This window comes from Tympanuchus pallidicinctus, unplaced genomic scaffold, assembly GCF_026119805.1.
Source record: "Tympanuchus pallidicinctus isolate F22 unplaced genomic scaffold, pur_lepc_1.0 scaffold16, whole genome shotgun sequence".
Lineage (NCBI taxonomy): Eukaryota > Metazoa > Chordata > Aves > Galliformes > Phasianidae > Tympanuchus > Tympanuchus pallidicinctus.
In genome coordinates this window covers 27,534,451-27,556,125 of record NW_026294679.1, presented here as the reverse complement: position 1 = coordinate 27,556,125, position 21,675 = coordinate 27,534,451, and the positions used below count along the sequence as shown (strand labels likewise).

Below are 21,675 nucleotides of genomic sequence, written 5' to 3'. Positions count from 1 at the left end.
CTTTTAAGTGCATTTGACACTGTCTGATACTTGTCCTGGGAGACTGGGAAAACAGTCAAACTTTGTTTGCCCTGTTTGTGCTAATTTTGTGACCCTCTCTTGCATATCCCCAGAGTTGCCTCATTCTCTCATTGATGGGCTTTTTGCCTGCGTAGCAGACTAGCTTTTCCCCATACATATTCCATTCCATCCCTGCTATACAAAAAACTAGGTTCCTGAGTGTGCCTCATGGCACCAGAAGTCACAAGATTACCTCAGAATTTTGTCTTTGATGTTCTGTAATATGCTTTAGAGCCTTGCAAGAATAGCCTGAATGCATGAACTGAATGCAGTGAAGCCTTCCTAAGAGAGGAGAGACATTTGGAGCTGTAGGAGCTATTGTATTTATCTCACCGGAGAGTTCCCAGAAATTATGAGGGCTTCCCAGCATCTCTAGCACCATCAGGGAAGAAAGCAGCAGATCCCTTGCAAGAGGGCTTGCAGCCTGTCATGAGGGTGCCTGGCTGCACTGCTCACCCTGCAGAGATGGGGGAGAGGGAGGAAGGCTCGCTCAGGAGCTCTCTGCTGCTTGCCTTGGATTTTCCCAGATAAAAAAGGGTGTCTGTTGCCATCACCCTCCCTGTCTGAGTGTTTGAGGGGGCCCTTGCTATGCTGTCTGAGAAAAAGCAAAGAAATTCCCAGCGAGATTCTGAGCCTAGTGTGCCAAATTGTCATACATCAATGTCTTTCTCAGTGTAGAAAAGGAAGCTGTGTCACACTGCACATTAACTGTGCACAGTCGTGGCTTTCACTGGAGGATCTTAAATCTTTTTTTTTTTTTTTTTTTTTTTTTTTTTTTTTTTTTTTGTCTCCCTGTCATTACTGTGAGGATTTTCTTCAGTCCTGTGGTGTTTCAAGAATATCTTGCACACAATTCTTTACAAGTATGTGTCTTTCTACTGCAGTGTCCTCTAAAGACAAAGAATGACTGTGAAACCATAGAGTATTTTCTCCAAGAAACTTCAGGAGTTAATTGCTAAGTTTAGTCAATGTTCCTTTTAGGACTGATCCAAAATACTGGATGGTATTTTTGACCTTTCTATATTTCTGTCCTTTAATGTTTTTTTTCTCAAAGGTGACATATTAATAGAAAAAAAGGCAGCCTTTTTTCTCCCTTGTTTTCCTTTTCTGAAAGCCATGTCTGTAGCCTTTCTGCCTTCTGTTTCCACAGCCCATTGAGCAATGACATAAGTCTTCTTTATTCCCAAATGGGAAGGAATAGCTGGAACTGTTGCTGAAGTCTGAGAAAGGAGGTTTCTTTTTCAACTCGTGAATAAAATCCTGCTAGTGTGAACTGTGAAAGTGTTTTCAAATAAGAACAATGCTGTTGCCTTACTGCTCCATGCTGCTCTGGGGCAGCTTTCCCCAAATGGGGTGCTAAATAATAGTGGCAGGATTGAACTTGTAGTAGGTGGTGGCTTCTAGGGAAGAAGCCGTGTGCTTCTGCAGGGGATGGCTCTGCCTGTCTGCTGTACATGGCAGCCCTGCAATGAGACCTTTGTGCCAATGCTGTTGCACCTGGCCAAGCACAGGGTGTGTGCCACTGTTCGTGTTCCCGGTAAGTGTAATGTGTTAGAAAATGCTGCTGCTCTCTGCTTGCACGAGTCTGCTGTGATGACAGATAGATACACTCTTGTTGAGCTACAGAAACTGGTAATACTCTATTTGTCTACTGCTGAATGTGCTAAAGGTTGCTGCTGTGGTAAATCGTAAGCATTTGCAGTTCTAGACACATGATGCTGTTGTCTCTAATATTCTGCTGCCATTGGCAGCCTTCCCATTATATAATGTTGACCCATATTTGTGGTATGTGACATTTTTGCTAAACACCGTCAAGGATAATCCATCTCAGAATAAACTTTTTGATTATAGCTGAGGCTCTGTCATCCCTGAGCACAGACACAACCTGTCCCTCAGATAGCACTATTCCTCATTCAGGAGACAGCCAGAGTATAGCTCTTTCAGGTAAGAGGACCACAGGCATAGTTCCGTGTGCTTTGAGACTGAAATATCTACGGTATCACCGAGTGATTCCAGTACAGTAAATGGAATGAAGTCTGCGAGCAATTTGAGCTATAAGAAGTGTCTCTGTGTAGCCCAGGTGATGGGAAAAGCTGTTGGCTGGAGGAAGCGTGTCAGAGGAGTGACTCTGCAAAATGCTGTCACAGGCAGGTCTGGCTCATTTTGTGCTGTAGAAGGGCAGAGCTGTGGAATAGGTTTCTCTGCGGCACCATTCCACAGAAGTCTGCCACTGTTTGTAGATTAACTGTTTTTTTCTTCAGAAAAAAAACAGTCTTGTGGTCTGGGGAAGTGAATAGATGCAGCTCAACCAGTGATTATTGCCAAGAGGCAGCTGAGAAATGAGAGGCCTTGGAGGAATGGAAACACTCCTAAGGCTGTCTGCTTCCAAAGACCTATGCAAAATCCACCAGTTCTTAAAAACTCAACCTCAGTAGCACAAAATAAAAAGTAGGGGAAAGAAGAATGTACAAAACAGAGGCAGAGAGAATAATAATATTAAAAAAGCAAATTGTCTCAATATTCAGCAATGATGTCTGGTTTAGAAAGGCTTTATGCAGTGTTTTGGCAAATAAGTAACACGGCTCTGTGAGCTGCTGCAACATCTGACATTGTTGTGGAAAGGAGCGAACGTGAAACATAGTGCCGAGAGACTACACACACCTTCAGTCATCAAACAGAAATTACCCAGCCTTATGGAGGAATGACGGTGTGCTAAGAATGTTCGCAGCACTGAGTAGGAAGGGTTTGCTTCTGTGCAGGGAATGAATGCTTGTCAGAGCCAGAATTAAACCTGATGAATGCAGTCTCACCCACTTCCATTTCTCCTCTCTCGTATTCTCCGTTTGTCCTCATTCTGTCTGTGTGTTCATTCATATATTCCTCTCCCTTCCCACCTCCCCATTGACTCACACTCCTTCCCTGTCTGTTACTGCTTTCCTTTCATTTTCCTTCAGGTTTCCTTCCCACTCACTCCATTTTCCCCCTGCCTGACACTCCTGTACACATTTTCATCTGAGATGAAAAAACAGGAGAGAGACAAAGAGGGGGAACAAATGGAAGGTGAGCAAGGCAGGGAAGGAGCAAAGTGCAGGGAGGGAGCAAAGTGCAGGCAGTTCAAGAAGGGCACTCAGTGTCACACTTCTCCCTATCCCGCACCACAGACCTCTGAAAGTGCCGAGCCAGCCAGGGCTCCATTCTACTCCTTTCTCTCAGACAGCAGCTCGTGGCTGTGGCTTTGTGCACAGTAATGCCAGAGCTCATTTCCTCAGATTAGTGTCCCTAGGATCCTTTATCAAGAACAGGATGATCCCGCATTCGGGTAGAAATCCACCTCTGTGACCATCATTTAGCCATGCGTGGAGCTTGCTGTCATTTTGGAGCAGAAAAAACATTGGGTTTCTCCTGGAACCACCAAGCAGGTGCAGACCAGGAGTAGCTCAGGTTCACAGCAGGGACTCACGGACATTACTCTGTGTGCTGCCAGTGGCTGCAGTTTGTCAGTGGCCGCATGGAACCAAATGTGACTTTGTGAAACAGCAGTTGATGGGCTGGGACTGTTTAGTGCACTGCAAGGCAGGATACAGGCTTACACTGGCTTCTCTGGACACAGGCTATCCAGCCGTGCTCCATCCCAGAGCTGACTCTCGTGGAAAGCACGCTGTGCTGCCAAGGGCCTGGCCTTCATCTCCACCAAGGCCTATGGGGAGGGAGCAGGGCCGTCATAGATGTGTGCTGTGCAGCGCTCTGGCAGTTTGGGGTTCTTCTAACATTGCTCTCCAACTAAATTTTCTCCTTTCGAGCCCAGTTCTTGTTGCAGCTGAGATGGAATTGCTTCTCCCTGATAGGAATGAATTGAGCTTCATGCAAAAGGCTGGGCAGGGTTGGCGTGGGGATGGTCAGTGGGAGTGCTGTTGATAGGGATAGCATTGTTAGGAGTTGTGCTGGTGGAAATGGTGTTGGTGTTGGCAGCGATGGTGTCGGTGCTCTCTGGTAATTTCTGCACTGAGTGCAGGAGGAACGCGTGCAGAGCAGGCAGGCAGGAATGACTAATTCCTGCACCCTGTCCTGACACGTATATCCTTCTCGGTTTAGCAATGGCCAACATTTCTTTCTCCTGCTCCTTGTGTAACCGAAGGCTCAAAGCACTGCACACAGCATTGCAGTTCCGCGCCGTGCTGGGCGCCATGTGCTCCCCGAGAGCTCCCAGCGGGAAGCCAGCGACCGCGGGCACTTGTCCCCGCACTCCGGTGCCTCCCTGCTTGCAGGCACCCTCGGGACGGGAGCCTCAGGCGGCAGCGGGGAGCCTGAGGGAGCGCAGCGGAGCCCTCCCGAGGGGCCCCCGGTGGACGCGCTGCCGCTGCCGTCGGTAGCGGTCCCCGCCGCGGGGCCGCGAGGAGCCGGCGGGGAGCGAGCGGGGAGGCGCGGGGCCGCTCCGCCGGCGTTACGTAAGGGCGTGGGGGAGGGGAGCCGGCCGAGCTGCCGTCGCGCCTCGGCGGCGGCGGCCCCTTTAAACGCGGCGCCCGGGGTGCGAGGAGCGCGCCTCTCTGCTGCCCCCTCCCCAGCCCGCCGCGGCGACAAATCCGCTGCCGCCCGCCTCCGCCGAGCCCAGCCAGCCGGGCGGCGCCGGGAAGCGCGGCCGCGGCTCTGCACCGCCCGAGCTCCAGCCCCAGCCCCACAGCAGGGAGCGGCGAGGGGCGCGATGGAGGCTCCGCGCCTGGCGCACGCCGTGGGCAGCCCCACGAGCCCCTGCGAGGAGGTGATCAAGAACCTGAGCCTGGAGGCGATCCAGCTCTGCGAGAGGGACGGTGAGTGCGGCTCGGCGCGGTAATTCCCGGGCGCGCGCCGCGGCTGCCCCGGCGGACGTAAGGCGAGTTAATCGCCTCTACGTGCGGCCCTTTGTTAGCCCGGCTGCCGGGGGATGTCCCCGCGCCCTCCCGCCCGCCGCCCTCCCGCGCCGAGAACAAAAGGCGGACGGAAGGCTGCGCCTTGCGGGAGGGAGCGGAGGGCGCGTCGCCGCGCCCCGGAGCCCCCCCGGTGCGGCAGTGCGGCTGTAGTGGCGGGGAGCTGCGGCACGGCGCGGCCCGTGCCGCCCCGCCGGGACCGGCCGCGGGGCCGGAGCGCGCAGCCCGCACCCGGAGGCGGAGCGGCGGCCGCGTCGCGGTTCTGTCGGCCGCGAGCCCCGAGCTGTTTTGTGCCGTACGGCGGTGCCCGAGCCCGGCACGCGCGGGCGCGTCCGCCGAGGGCCGCGCGCCGGTGGCGAAACTTGTTGCCGGCGCTGGCGCTTCTGGGCGCGGAGCGGGGCCGCGGAGGGTTCAGCACCGCGGACAGCACCGCCGCGGCGGGCGCCGTCGGGGGCGGGCACGGAGCGGGCCGCTGTGCGGGGCTGAGCCGCCGTCCGCGCCCACGGCAGCGGCCGAGGGCGATCGCAGCGGCGACGCTGAACGCGCGTCGTTCGTGCACAAGTAGCAGCGACCTACTAGACTAAACTGATGTTCAGAACAATGAAAAATTGTTCCGTAGGAGGGCAGAGTATCGTTTCTGTCCTTGTATCGCGCCGTTCTTCTCATCTGTGTATGTCTATGTGATCAAAAATAACTTCTTGTTTTTTAATGTGATCTGCTTTGACAGTGTTACCTGGTAAATATCTTGGGGGATGGAAATACCTCATCAGTGAGTGAGATAATTGAACTGAGGAAACTATTTCCTTGTTGTGATACATTTATGGAATGTAACTGTTGTAGGTGACGTTTATGGCAACAGTCCAGCTTTCTCAATCACTGTTGTTTTTTTTTTTAACAAATTATTTGTGTTTAAATTCTTCTTTGATGAAGGTCTGCTTAATACTTGAAGCAATTAATTTTTTAAGCTCCCCATTTCTCTTGAAATATCAAAGAAATTGCTATGGAATTGGAAACTCTTTTTTCATAATTATTTTTATGGTGGCTTTGGAAATTACTGGATTCTCTCAGCGTTGGATCTAAGGTAGCGTTTGCACTTCCATCCATTCATGCTTAGCACACTACACAGAGAAACTGAATGGTGTATATGGTGTGGTAGAGGCCAGACTGTTGTTTTGCTAGAATACTTTTTCAAGTTAGCATCTTTTTATTGATTCTGGAAAGAAATGGAAATAGATGTTATGCATTCCTTAGTATTTGTCTGCCTTAGGTAACTGTGGTGAAGCACTCCATTTTAGCCATTGCAGGCACTATTTAATTTGTCATAGCATAGTTAAGCACTGCTTGATTTCTATGGAATAGTGTTATACAGACCAGCAACTGGAAACAATGTAGTGTTTTTCATTTTTAATTTGAATTTTCATTTGAATAGACTGCATTACAAAGCAGTGTTATTCCTGTAGCTCTGACTTTAGAAACTGATCTTCCTCAAGTAAGCCACTATCATACAGGTTCATTGCTTCTTACAGTACAGGATTGAATTTCTGAAAGAGAAACCTTTATTGGGCATACAAAGTATGCAACTTGGTGCCTTACTTGGCACAAGATTGTATTTGAGCATACTTCAGTACTTCCTACAGGTGGCACTTATGTATCAAAAAGATTGCTTAAATGGGATCATAAAAAGAAGCAAGCAAAGATTTGGCCATTAATCTTTCTAGATAAGCATGGAAATGCATATGCAACCCATTTAGATCCCAAACTGTGCACGTGAGTTTAGTTAGTGCATTTGTATCATAATTTATTTTAGGATGTCTTAATTGTGAAAGATTTAGCTCTCAAGGTAGTGTGTTGGTATCACCAAGGCCAGTCAAAGTTTTGCAATTAGAATTAATATATTACCTGTAGTGAATTAAAAATAAGGTAGATTTTAACCTTTGGAAAATGCCCTTTATTCCCCAGCAATAACAGTGAAGGCATTCAGGAAAATGATAGCCTTACAAATTCAACCATTATAAATTCTACAGCATATTTAAGTTAGAATTACAGGCATTGTTTCTCTGGGATGTTTCTGGGGTTCATTAAAAAGAGCGTGGCCAGCAGGTCGAGGGAGGTGATCCTCCCCCTCTACTCTGCCCTGGTAAGGCCTCATCTGGAGTACTGCGTCCAGTTCTGGGCTCCCCAGTACAAAAAAGACAGGGATCTCTTGGAAAGAGTCCAGCGGAGGGCCATGAAGATGGTGAAGGGCCTGGAGCATCTCTCCTATGAGGAAAGGCTGAGTGAACTGGGTCTGTTCAGCCTTGAGAAAAGAAGACTGAGAGGAAACCTGATCCAGGTTTATAAATATCTGAGGTGTGGGAGCCATAGTGGTGAGGAGTCTCTTTTCAGTGGTATGTGGAGACAGGACAAGGGGAAACTGACATAAGCTGCAGCATAGGAAGTTCTGCACAAATGTGCGCAAGAACTTCTTTACAGTGAGGTGACGGAGCACTGGAACAGGCTGCCCAGGGAGGTGGTGGAGCTGGAGATGTTCAAGACCTGCCTGGATGCCGACCTGTGCGACCTGCTGTAGGGAACCTGCTTTGGCAGGGGGTTGGACTCGATGATCTCTGGAGGTCCCTTCCAACCCCTACAATTCTGTGATTCTGTGATTCTCAGAGACCAAAATATTTTGCCTTGTATTTTTAAGATGAGGGAATTAATATTGAAACATTTTGTGCTCAGAAAATGGGGTTATGCATCCTGTGGTGGAAAATGCAGGAGCCAGAAATCCAGGAATTGGAGCAAATAATTAATGATATTATGATTCATATCTTTATAGTATTTTTTTCTGTTTTTTTTTCAATGCTCTTTCAAGCACCACCACTTCTCATAATGAATCAGACCATTTAGAAAACTTAACAATTTCAGACAAAAGGAAACAAACACATGCCTTTTGGAAATCTTTAAATAAAAACATCTGGTAAGGTTTGGCCTAAAGGGAAAGCAACATTACAAAGCCGGTTATTAGCTCTTACTTTTAGCATGCTTTGTGATCTATGAATATATCTATCATTCCTTATTTTCAGTGAGTTTACTGGTACAGCTTTTTATATGTCTGCTGCACACTCTAACATTTAGTTCCTTGTAACTCTGATGAGTTCATCTTTTGTGTTGTTTCCCTTTGCCATATGTAGATGTTGTAGCCAAGTTTCTGTGAATTTATGCCAAGAAAGAATGAGCTGAGTTAAAAATTCTGGTGACAATTTCATAAATTTTGTATTATCCCCACCTAGGCTTTAAGCTTTTAGTAGATACATGATTTTTGTGTCATGAACAGGCCGGTTCTATGGAAATATATATAACAGCATAAAATTATAAACCTTTTAAAAAACAGTCCTTTTCAGATACTTGGTAGAACAGTCTTAGGTTTTAATATCTGAATTTCGTGAAGCTTCACGTTATGGTTGTGCAGGGCTCCCCCTACAGATACTGCTCTTCAGCTGCTGGCATCCTGCCTGAGGGAAAGCGGTGCCACTGTCGTCTGCTTTTATAGTAGGCAGAGGTGGCTGGAAAGAAGAAGGCACCTATGGATGTGCAGAAAGAAGAGCAGAGTAACAAATCTTCAACAACTGTGTTGGAACTTCTGAGGCTTGGAGTGGGGAGAAGAACTGGTCCAGAAGGTACATGGCCTTGGAGCTAGTAGAGACAGGCTGTGGCTAGGCAGGGGTGGAAGAACAGGAAAAACTGAAGAGGTGGAGATGTTTGTGAGGATTAGATTGAATGTGAGAACAGAGGTAGGAAGAATGAGTTTGAATGAAGAATGGGAAAAGAAAATGAAGAAGCAAGGGAGGCAATCCAAATTCTGATGGGATGCACAGAGAAATAAAATTGGGAAAAAAGATGAGGGAATGTTCACCTAGATTAGATGGGTTTGATAAAAGAGAGTGGAATTAGAAATAGGAGCCCGTGAAAAGTAAACCTGGAGACCTGTCTGCAAAGAAGAAACAAGGTATGAGAATGTGGAAAGGTTAGAAGTAAGTAAATGTAACTGGGTCTTGCTCAGTGAAGAGGCCAGGATTCCACTGGCAGCCTTAGGAATGAAAAACAGGACTCTTGAACAGTGAAGAGAGGCAGATGCAAACAAACTCAAGAAACAGTATAGAAGTAGCTGTCCTTCGGTTTCATAGACAAAGGTCAATACATATGAGCGCATGCAATCTTCAAAAGCCAGACATGATCCCAGTATACCTTGTAGTTCTTGTTCATTTGCCAGCAAAGATATCTAAAATCTACTGGCAAAGCATGACACCCCTTTTCTGGGTTTGTTTGTTTGAAGGATGACAGTCTGGCATGGCAGGTCAGCCCTTTAGCTGAGATGGTAGCGGTAGCGATACAGAGAGATGGCTGCTTGTGTACCTAGGTGTTCCAATACGTTACTTGTATGAGAACTGAGCTGAAGCTATGGGTAGAATTCTACGTGTTTTTTCTTCTTTCTTTTTCCTTTTTTTTCCTGATGTTCTGTAAATCCTAAGAAATTGCAGACATGATGGGTCATCCTCTTTGCAGACAGAACTGACATGGTGATAGGATACTTCATGTGATACAGTGGATACTGGTTGAGTTGAGTGGCATGTTGAAAGGTAGGGAAAGAAATAATGGAGAAAGCAATTTTAGTTCTGTCCTGAAAGCTATTCCAGACTTTCTGCATGAAACTGAGCAAGAGCTACCTAATTTTCAAAGGGGATTGTTACTTCTTGTGTTCCTCCTTTTCTGCTTGCTTGATTCTAATACCAAGGAATGAGGCTTTCAGGAATACTGCGAGTCCACAGTGGCAGCTAATTTCAGTGAGTGAGTGAGATTTTGAACATGTGTAACACAGTGCTCAATGCTTTAACAAAGGATATATTAACCATCTTAAATAGGTACTGAAAGTCAGTATTTGTTTATCTTAACCTTTTTGTGCCTCAGTTTTCTCAGTGTAAAATGGAAGTGATATGATTGCCTCCTCTCCAAGAGATGATTTCAAAATAAACTCCTGAATATTTGTTAAGTATCCAAGCACTACAGTAGCCTGGAAAACCCGTGAGGTGATTGGAAAAGTCCGCAATGAAGTTCATAATTTTGTCTTCAGAGCAGACTCTGAATAATGTGTAGCAAATAAGTCCTGGAACTACTGAACAATGGTGAATAGCGGATAAAAGAAAAGTTGTTCATTAAGTACACACTATTCATTATGCTGAATGAGTCAGAATTTGTGTAGAAAAATAGTATGTAATCATGCAATTAAAGTCTATGTCATAATCTGAACATACAAAAGGGCCAATTTAAGGTTATTCAAGTATGTTTCATTCCGATGTTTCTCTCTCTTGATGGCTTAAACTAGACAGTCTTCCTAATGTGCTTTTAAAGTTGTTTTTTCCCGTATTCGTTTCCACTATGTGAACACAGTATACAGCTATCAGGATCACAGCTGGAATTGGTGTCTTGGCCAGTTTCAGTTGAATAAATCAATTTCATTCCCATCCAAACATTTGAGACCATCAAAACTGTTTAGTCTAAAAATCTTACATTAGTGTTTTACAAGATAAATGTCATTTCTGTCTTATGTAAACTATTTGCGTCTCTGGATTTCCCTATTGTTTGAGGATCTCTCATGTTTTCGTATTTATTTCAGAAGTTTATTGTTATGCTGGATTACCAGAGTGTTCTGCAACATATTTTTATAGTTTGTAGATGGGAGAAGTTTTTCTTGGCCAGGTCATGTACACGTTTTCCTTTTGAACAGAAGGGATACAGTGGCACCGTTTAGCCTCTGAATCCATTCTTCAAATCCATCTCTTAGCATTATGGAGCAGCATCATAGCTGTTTCGGAAACGCTATCCAGTAAGGCTCAGACACAGGAAACAACTGAATTTCTAGGTAGACTCTCACATGCAGGGCAGCTGAGAGGTCCAAGTTTAAGTTAATTGTTAGTGTCCCGAATGGTGCTACTTGCATAGTTAGTTGTTGGGTTTTATTTTATTTTTAACTCTGAGAGTTCTAAGCATAGACATAAATAACCCATGTTTTCATATGAAGTGATAATAATAGAGAGATGCCTGTAACTGTGACACTCAGTTGTGACACAGAGTTCAGGAGTCGTTGTTCGTAATTACTGTAACTATTGTTCCTCTCCCCAGCTGCAGTTTGGAGAATTAAACACACACTTTTCGAAATAGGAAATGCATAATTTTTCTAGAATTTAAAGGATTTAGAAGCCAACCAATAAACATTTTTTTCCTATGAAATTTCTTCTTAACTGATAGAGCATCAAGTGATCAAAGGTGACTCTTTATTTTGTGACAAGTAATATTGCTGCTTCAGGTAGGAACTAGAATCTTGTGCGTAGCATTAGAAGGAAAAATACTTACCATTGACATTCTTGCCAGAGTCACAATTTTTCATATATGAGGTTCCGTACTGTTTGGATACAGAGTAATATTAAATGGGGCCAAGCAGCTATTTGGAAGTCCTCATAAATGATATTTAGAGTTATGTAAGAGAAGAAAACTAATGATTTGCTTATATCTTTCGCTTCACCTCACTATTGCAAGAATTTTGTACTATCGTTTTCTGTCATAAGCAATGATGCCACTAATTAGTTGGACATTGCTGGAAACTGACTATTCAACATTCCTGTGTCAAGAAATGCAGTTATTCTCATCCTTCCTTACTGTTCCTTAATTTTTAGAGTCATTTTACTTCCTTCTTCCTCCTTCCTCATCTCCTTTTAGTGCTTTTTGCAAGTCTGTGTGGTTGATCATTAACTGTTTTATCTGTTAAAGACCAAACTGTATGTGACTAGCTGTCCAAATCTTGTCTGCTCTTTTATTTGTGCCCCTGGTTGAGCTAATTATTGTTCATTGAAACTCTTCTAGATTCTCTGTAAGTCAACTGAAATTCTTAGTGTGTAACTATACCAAATCCACATAGAGAAGCACTGTCCTCTCCTAGTGCTATGAGCTGATACTGCTAGGTTGAAACTCAAAGTTATGTTCTTTGTAGTTAATTTCCACCTGCTGTTATAACCAGGGCACTTTAGCCGTTACTGTTTCACAAATGTCCTTTCCTTGTGCGTGTGTTTTCTCTTCTTTCAAATTATAATTTCCAGATGCATTTTATTTATTCTGTATTAGAATACATTTTATTACTTTTAGCCTGTTCTCCAAGATTTGTGTTTTCAGGTCATTTTAGTATCATCTGCAGTACAGAAATGTGATCTCTCTTTTCCAAACATTCCTAAAGGTGCTTATGTAGCCTGAAGAAGGCCCGGGTTCCATGGTATAGCCCATTAGATTCCTTAGCTTCTTGCATGCTCTGACATGTGTCAGTCTCCTCTTTGCAAGCCAATGTTCAGCCCTGCAGATTGGAAGTTCTTAGTAAATGCAATGGCAGGAGGAATCATTTAAGGAAGAGAAATTCTACTGCCTCCAGCATCTATGAAGTTGGACAATCTCAAATACAAAAGCTGTTTTTCTTGAGTAAAAGTTAAGCTGTTAGTAACTCCTTTGTCCGTTTCAGCTTCTATCTCAAATTGTATGTAGCAGTTTTCTTCTCAGCCTACTAATTAATCTGGTAGTTCTAACACCTCTGGTAAACTGTCTTCTGAGCTCACTTCTCTGAATTTTCAGTTACCCTGCAGTCATGCCTGTATAACTACATCACTGTGTGCTATGGGCTGCTTCAGCTTTTACAGGACATTTCCAATAAGCTTCCTAGTTCCAGAGTCGTGGGTTCTTGACCAGGAAGAAGATTATTTTCTCACACAAAGGAGGGAAAAGAGGGACTATCATGTTTCTTACATAGAGATGTCTAGAATTTCTTCATTCACTTTTGAATTGCTTTGACAGACATCATTATTTTAAATCATCTCCAAAGGCTGGCTGAAATTTATCTTCCTGACCTTGAATTTGCCTACTGAGTATTCTCTGCCACGTTAATTTTCCCCTTTTTCCCCCCCTCAAAGATCTCCTCTTTTACACATTCCCTGTAATTTTCTCCATCTCTTACTATTCATGACCTCTATATAGCAGGTTTGATGTCCCCAACTATATCTACCCACAAGGTAGATTTCAGTTTCATTTGTAATGCTGAAGTAGTGTCAGTGTCTTTAACCAGAGTTGAGGAGATAATCTTTTAAAGTCTGAGCAGTCTGGGCTTGCTGTTCTTTGTCTGTTTTGTATTGTAGGTATGTCTGCCACGCTCCAGCATACATGGGCTTGTGTGCTTTATGTGACTTTGGAAAGCTGTTTTTAATTCTGGATTATCTGAATTATCTGCTGTGTTTTCTTGCGTCTTGATAGAAGTCTGAAGTGTTCCTACCAGAGTACTATTTCCAAATATTTAGAAACGTTTAAAAAAAACACCATTTACACTGTCAATCCATGATATGTTTATAAAAACATGCCAGTGTCATGGCAAAGTAGCACAAATGAAATATTTATGATATTGGAACAGAAGAAAGCTCTGCTCCAACCTCAATTCCTGTGATTTCCACGCTATATTCATTATACGGTGAAGAATCCTTTATTTGACCTTGAAAGTGTTTCCTTCAGCACAGAAGGTTTGTTTAGAATTCATTGTAGTGTTCGTAGCTGATCAATTTTTGCAGTGGTGTTTGTAGTTGAATCATTAATCCATTTTATTTTATTTGTTTTCACAGAATGTTCTTTTTTTATGCATGCTTGAATGAGTAAGCTGTTTTGTGTGGATGTTTTCAAAAGCAATGATTAGCTATACTGTTTTTATAACCTAACAACAATTTCTTTGAGCCTTGGCAGTTCTAGCTGCTATCAAAAAAGGGGAAACCTTAAAACTAGTTCAGTGGTACTGTTTTGTTCCTACAGAACGAGGGGAAGTAACTGTTATCAGAGTTGCCCTCTCAGTTCCAAGTACAGAGTGGTGTCTAGAGATTATTTCTTCAATGAGCCAGACACAGCTGGCAGCATTAGGCAGAGAAACATGGTCTGAGGAATTCCCATGTTATGCTTTGTCTGTGAATATACTCCAGTTGTGAGAATTGTCTGCCAAAGGTATTCCATACATTTATGCATTTATTCCCTGAGCTGTTCTATTATGTTTGAGAAAACTTTGCGTAGAAGTAAATTTGGATTCATAACTCAGTGCCATCAAGACCTTACAAGTGCTGTGTTTTCCTAAGGTCTGTTGTATATATCCACTCTTACACATACAGATGTGTGTCTAATATGGAATTTTTCTCTTCTAGTTTCAATTTGTCTGGATTTCATCTATCTTCAGTTTTGGCTAGGGAAAATAAAGTTTTAGAAAGATCTTTTTTTTTTTTTTTTTTTTTTTTTTTTTTTGTAGTTTGCTTGAACTTGTAGCTGAAGACATATGTAGTTTGAAATCAGGTGGAAGAAAAGATGTTTAAAGGCTCTTTCCATCTTGGATAGCCATAACTGTAAATATAACAAACATCAGTGGAATGATTCATACTCTGTCTCTGGTTATTTTAATCTCAAGCAAATTATACATGAGTTTATATAAACTAAGGGGTAAAGTGAAGAACAGAGCATGTAGCAGATTGTTTCCTTGCTATTTTTAAGGAATATCTGATAATATGATGTACTTTTATGATGGAAGTTATGCTGGTAATGTAATATTTTAGATAGTAGTAAACATGGATTTCAGAATGGTGATGTTTCTGATAAATTACTAACCTCTAAACTTTCAATGTAGTTTGAAGATACATCTCTAATCACAGGAGCTGAAAACCCCTATCTTCTCAGATATTGCATTACATTAAAATGTTGTCCTTTGCTTGTGGAACATACTGAAATTTTAGTCAGTGTCACATGTTCTTTGGTGACACATATACCACCTTACCCTTCTCTAAAGGACAAATTTGAGCAGTAGGATTTCATACATACACAGTTTATTGGGATTCTCTCAGCTCTGCCCATAAGTAGACCTTATTTTCTGCTCTCTCCTGGCTGGAAGCACTGGAGGCACCTGAAACTGCAAGTCTTTCCTCTGTCTTTGAAGTGCTTTACCCCATCCTCTGGAACATCAACCAATTGAATAAGCTAATAGAATTATAGAATCTTAGAATATCCCACATTACACTGGAAGGGACCCGCATGGACCATAATGTCCAGCTCCTCCACACAGGACCACCCAAACTAATATCCCGTGTCTGAGAGTGCTGTCTAAATGCTCCTTGAACTCCAGCAGCTTGGTGCTTTGGCCATTGCCCTTGGAAGCCTCTTGCAGGGCTGACCAACTTCTGGGGAAGAACCTTTTCGTAACAGCCAACCTGACCCTGCTCTGATGAAGCTTCATGTCATTCTCTCTGGTTCTGTTGCTGTCACCAAAGAGATCAGAGCCTTTCCCCCCAGTCCCTGCATGAGAGAGCTGTAGGCTGATGTGAAGCCTTCCCTCAGTCTCCTCTATGCTGAACAAACTAAGTGACCTCAGCTGCTCCTTGAGTGCAGGAAAGACAGAATTAGGTCCTACATCTGAAAAATGAAATACTGATTCTCTTCCTTCTATTTTTGTATATACTGTAATGCTCAGCTGGTTTCTGGGTTGGTTCCTTGAGCAAAGCATCAGCAAACTACCTAGGCTGTCTGGTGAGGCTGTCAGTGCTAATTCAAGTGTGCAGTGCTTGAGATGAAAGCAGAAAGACCGTACAGTGAACCTAAATCCTTCAGTGTCTCTTAGAACACTTCTTATATTTAGCTCACATGGTAAGGAACGTGAATTGGAAAACATTACTTACAGTGCTTGTATATGTTCTAAATCCAAAAATGAAAAATAAATCTGAATATGAATCATTTTTGAGTAACATATCCAAGGAGACTTTGTTGGCTTAGTGAATTTGCGTTAGGTTTTGCAGCTATTCCTCTCCAGGAAGTAATTTCATTTTGTCTTAGCACAGTTACGATTGATTCCTTGTTACAATCCAAGAACTATATGATAGATGGGTGATAAGACTACAGAAGACTTCATAAGAGAAGCTGTGTTTTTAAATAATAATAATTTGGGTGCTATTGAGGTCTGCAGATTTCCAGTGGATTTGAATGTGATTATTCAGAGTTGTTGTACATTTCTTTTAACTCAATTATATCAAGATTTCAGCTTGAATTTTCTCCTCTTCATTTGGGCATCAGAGAACCTACATGAGCTGTCCATTACAGATACCATGAGGGCAGGAAAATGATGAGCTGGAGTCAAGTTTCCTCAACTACTGAGATTATGTAACAGTTCAGATCACAGTTAAAATGCAAAAACTGGTGTAAAACAAAGTCAGATTCTGTTTCTTACAAATCTATCCATGTGAAAGGCAGGCAGCAATTACCAATGCTTTGAAGTAAAGAAATACTCATTCATGCTGCAGACTGCCTGTGTATCCAGTGAGTCACAAAAGCCCACTCACATTGAGCTCCCTGCTTTCCCAAGTAAAATAATTTGTAAAATTGTGTTCCCCAGCCATGACTTCTTCCTGCTGCCCGTCAAGCGGTGAGTTTTGCCTTTCTCTGTAGGCATCGCTTTGCTTGAAAGGAATGTGGGTTTTAAATGAAATTTCTTATACAATCAAGTCAGCTGCAGTTTTCAGACAAGCTGGCAGGTCAAAGAAAACTCATGTGAATATGAGGCTGCCTCTCCTTGCTAGATTTGAACTCACATGACCTAACTTGAGATATGTAACACGTTTTTAGTTTTTAATTAAGATGCAGCTGCAGTAAATGGCACCAGTTGTTGCCAGTCAAATAAGAATAAGGTAAAACATGTATGAGTGTGAGGTTCTTAATAATCAGTTAAAATCAGCTAATTGGTGTTTGTTTGCTTTGCTGTTTTGCTCAGTGAAATGTGAAAGTAGAAATCATGTCCAAAAGGCCACTTGTTTCTCTAATACACAATTAATATTAACAGCAGTAGAAGATTAAGGGCAGTGCTTTGCCCTTGGTTACGCTGTTAGATGAAGAGCATTGGAGCAATTAAACCAGTGACCTAGAGCAGTGTAACTTGGATAAGAATCTGTCCCCAAGCAAATTTTCCAGGGTCATACAGTCAGTATGCCTTCACCTATTAGATCTGTTTTCTTTCATTGTTAGTCTTGGAGACGTAGGCTATTCCGCAGCCTCAGAGAGAGCTGTACTTGTTTACTCATCAGAAGAGAAAAACCTCATGCTATAAGAAGCTCCGGATCCCTTCCTGCTCCAAAACCCATCCTTTTAATAATCTACAGAGGGAGAAACTGTGCAAATAACTGTCACTCCTTGTTTTCTAGCAAACTATACCGAGCTGTAATACTGAAATAGCATCCTTCCAAAAATAGTCCACACTCCAGGCCTGTGTGCAGGCCTAAGTATGGTCATAAGGAATTTCATAAGGATTCATAGATTCCTAACAATACAGAGCTCACATGCTGAATGAATAAATGCATTCAACAAATTGATTTGCTTCTACAGTAGTGAATCTGGTGAAGTAACTAGTGAATCTGGTGAAGTAACTATCTTAATTTTAAGTGATATTTAAATTAAGCTTGAAGGTGGTTTAGAGCCCTTTACAACTCTGATTGCCCTGTTTCTCTTTTGGCAGCTGAGAAATGCACATTTTAATTAAAATTTGTTTTTAAAATGTATCTTGCAGTCAACAAGTGCTGAGGAGAGCCAGCTATCACCCATGTACCGTAAGCTTGCTGTCATGTATATTGGCTAGATGACTGGACTGTTAGGCAGATAATCATTTGGATGGTTGTAGCCAGGGTGTTGTCAATGGCTCTATGCCCAGGTGGAGGCCAGTCGTGAGTGGTGACCCCCAGGGAGTCTTGAGACCAGTGCTCTTCAACATCTTTGTCAGTGAGACAGACAGTGGGATTGAGTGTACCCTCAGCAAGTTTGCGATGACACCAAGTTGAGTGCTGCCACTGACACAGTAGGAGGTAGGAATGCTTTCAGTTGGACCTGGATTGGCTCAGAAAGTATGTACGTGAGAATCTAATGAGGTTTTACAAGGCCAAGTGCAAGATGTTGCACTTGGGTGGAGGCAATCCCAGATATAATTACAGACTGAGAGATTTCACTGAGACCAGCCCTGTGGAGATGGACAAAAAGCTGGACACCAGCCAGCAGTGTACCCTTGCTGCTTGGAAGACCAACTGTATTCTGGGCTGCATCAAAAGAGGGCTGACAGGAGGGACAGGGAGGTGATCCTGCCCCTCTACTCTTTCATTGTGAGGCCCCATCTGGAGTACCGTGTCCAAACCTGGGCCCCCAGTGCAGGAGGAATGCAGAGCTGTTGGAACAGGTCCAGAGGACAGCCACAAGGATGACTGAAGTGCTGGAGTTTTAAATGAGTTGAGTGCATGTACTAAGTACTTCCAAGACATTAAGATATTCAATAAGAACTTATTCTCGATGAAGCAATGAGGTCAGCCTTGCTGAACTAACCATTGCACATTGATCAGACATTTAGTCAGGTTTCACCCTAGGCTTTGGGTTTATGAAACTTGTAGGCTTCCACAATTCAGTCAGTCACAGGCATGAATTGTTAGATGTTTGCAATAAAGTTTTCAGAAGCCCTTAAGTGACTTTGCTTAAAGCCGGTTGATTTAGAATAAAACTCTTCCAAGTTGTAGGCACTTCTAAAGATGTTACCAAATGTTACTAAAATGTTGTCTTAAAATAAGGGTGGGTCAAAATTCAAAGGGAGAATTGTCACTGACTCAGAAATATTGAATGATAACAGCAGTGGATTACTTTTGTAAAGTGGTTTATCTGAATTTTATTTATGGGAATAATAAAAGAGGAAGTAGATAAATTATTTTAATGATTGCAATTGAAAGCATTATTTTTTTTTAAATTTAAATTAATTGCATTAAACCTATTAAGTAATTTAGTACATTATTTAATTTCTGTAAGATATAAATGCATGCGTATTTTGATCTTGCAGATGTGATGTTTGGTCCTATTATTTGTGGGGAGGGGAAAGTGGAGTAATTAGAACAACTCTGAAGCATGCGGCGCTCAAATTCAGATAAATAATTCTTGAAAAGTGTATCCCTTTTAAAGTATCCAGGGGCTATTTCTCATTGAGATGTGTATTTCTTTGCTGAGTGAGTTCAGAAATCGACTACGATGTAATACTTTTTCCCCTGTTCTCTGTCTTCTTTCTCTTTGATGGGAATCTTGCAAAGTATCAGAGAATACTGTTACATCATGAGAAGCTTGAGAATGAATGAGTATAATTTAGGGAATGATCACAAAAGGTAACTTCAGCTAGCTCATAACTTCTGTGACCTCCCTCTCTACTCAGTGAAAAGCACTAGGTTCCTTGGGCCAAAGTTAAATGAGAGAGCTAACTGTAGGTACTCAGATTGTCCAGCTTAGGAAACCATCTTTCTTTACTGAACAGAAAGTGAGCCTGAGGAGAGTGGGCCTTTGTTGATAGTTTCTTCTAAGCATAATAAAAATATTAGTGGTTTCCACACTAGCCCATCGTATCAGTAATGCACATGAGCATCATTGCAAAAAATGTGTATCAAATCTTCTGCGCATCAGTCCTTGCTTTTTTAAATTGGAGGGCCATCTTTTGCATAACATTTATTTAAGGCCTAATCTATCTTATTATGTCAGGAGCAAACGTTGTTCTTGCTTTTTCCTTGGTGCTGTATCTACTGTTGTCTTTAGGTATCAAATAAATGATTGGGTTTTGTAATTTTTAAATTCAAAGAGCTATATATAGCCCAACAAACCCACTTGAGAGAATTTTGAATCTATACCAAAATTGCTATTCCATAGAAGTATTACTTATTTTTTCTGCTACTGATTACAGTAACTTTCTCTTGCAGTTATACTAATTTCCTGTTTAACTTGAGAATGCATTCAGTGTCTGCTGAGAAAATGCTAGTGCTATAACCAGTTCTGTAGTAGAACTGGTTGTCCATTTTGTCATGCTTGCACCACATGTTCCCATTGGTGTGAGTGGAAAGCTTGCACATTTGAGGAAAGCAAGCTCCTGAAGACCCATCAGCACAAGATCTCAACTATGTGATATTCAAGCGATTTCAGCAAGGGCGAATGAGGATTTCATTTGAGTTAGTATTCAGGTGGATGGCAAACCTTCAAGACTATGTTGAATACTTCTCTTTCGATTGCTGTACTGTACCTCTTGTCAGGTAGCAGCTGAATCAGCGAGCCTTCTTCATGCAATGAGAGGCTACTTGGAAACAGTGTTTCAGTCTTCTAGCTGACAGCAGTAAGTGAGAAATGAGGCTGGGGAGAGGTTGAGGCGCTGCTCAGTAGGAGCTAAGAACTGCACATTTGTTGCTGTCAGTTGCAGGATTGAGATATTGGTCTGCTCCTGATACGTCTCATGGGATCCACTTGTGGAATACATTTGTTTTCCATAGGAGGAAGAGTTGAGCCCTTTGTAAGGGTTTTCTACTTCTTTTCTTTTTTCTCTTTTTTTTTTTTTTTTTTTTTTGGGGGGGGGGGGGGGGGGGGGGGGGGGAGGGAGGAGGGAGAGGAAATTCCCTAATACAGAAACAAGAAAATTTGTATTGCATTCATAAATTCATTCAGCCTCCAATTTCTGCCAGTGGCTAAGTAACACTTCAGGAGATAATTCAGTGAACTTTACGTTGTCACAGTTTTCTATAGCATCAAGTGCACTGCGGTCAACTGTACTAAGAACTCACTTGTGCTCACAGTGTCTGGGATTGTTCTTTTCCTTTTGCAGTGCATGTAGTATTTCTGCTGAAGTTAGTGGTGTAGATTAAGAGGAAAGAGCTAAATTGTGCCTTGAGTTAAACCAACTAGTGAGAATCTAAATGTTTGTGAACATTTTGAAATGACTCAGTAAATATACATATTATAATTATAAACCAGTAATGCTTGATTTTCAAGACTTTTTTTAAAATTTTGGACAGAGGAGTGCATGTTATCTTACTAGAAAATGCACAGCAGTAGTATATCAGACATTGAGGAGCTACGAGATATGATTTAGTAGCTTGTGGTATTAATAGGAATGGGAGGGTGGTTGGACTAGATGATCTTGCAGGTCATTTCCAACCTTCCAATTCTGTCATTCTGTGATTCTATGGGGAGAAAATGAGGAGAAGGGTCAGAGACGTTTACCTCTATTACGGGATTTATAGAGTCGGGAATTAGTTTAATAAGGATGCTTACTTAGAAAATATTCTTAAATATTTTTACATAAATACAAAAATCTGTATTAGGAGTTAGTTTACCAGAATTCTGTGGGAGAAGGACATTGAGTAGCCTGCATCAATTTGCTCATCTTTTAACGTGAAAAGATGCAAAACTGAGTGATGCACAAATACTACTTATGGTGACTATGACTAGGAAGTTGAACTCTGAAATAGGATAGCCCTCCTGGAGAGTATCACTTAAATGGCCTAAGAACTGTCAGCCCTGTATGGAGCTGATACCTCACAGAAAAATCTGTTACTATTGTTTGTGTCTTTTTAAAGACAGTGCAGTGCAGCCCCTCCTGTGGTGTCTTCTGTGCAACAGCAGCATAGATAAACTATTTGAACAAGCCTAGAGAACGTAGGTTAGTGTGGGCCAACGCTGTGGTGGTGTAGAACTAGTATGACAGCTGTTTCACTGGCTTTCTTCCCATTGCTGGTTGTGGAATATCAATGACTTTCCTGTACTTCTAGCATTCCCAGTTAGTGCAGTAGCTCCCAGTTGTCTCACCTAGCAC

General features: G+C 42.6%; 1 protein-coding gene across 3 annotated transcripts in view; it reads left to right on the top strand.

Moving 5' to 3' along the window:
• Nucleotides 1-21,675, top strand: part of PHYHIPL (phytanoyl-CoA 2-hydroxylase interacting protein like) — a 52,328-nt gene that overhangs the window by 15,750 nt on the left and 14,903 nt on the right. The window contains exon 1 of one of the 3 annotated variants that reach the window (XM_052677238.1): nt 4,590-4,865. The exons of 1 other annotated variant lie outside the window; for it this stretch is intronic. In XM_052677238.1, the coding sequence (XP_052533198.1) occupies nt 4,760-4,865 (106 nt within the window). In that variant the 5' untranslated portion in view covers nt 4,590-4,759. Of the gene's footprint in view, nt 1-4,589; nt 4,866-5,493; nt 5,632-21,675 lie in introns of those variants that run through there. One more of the 3 variants, XM_052677239.1, reaches the window with a different exon arrangement.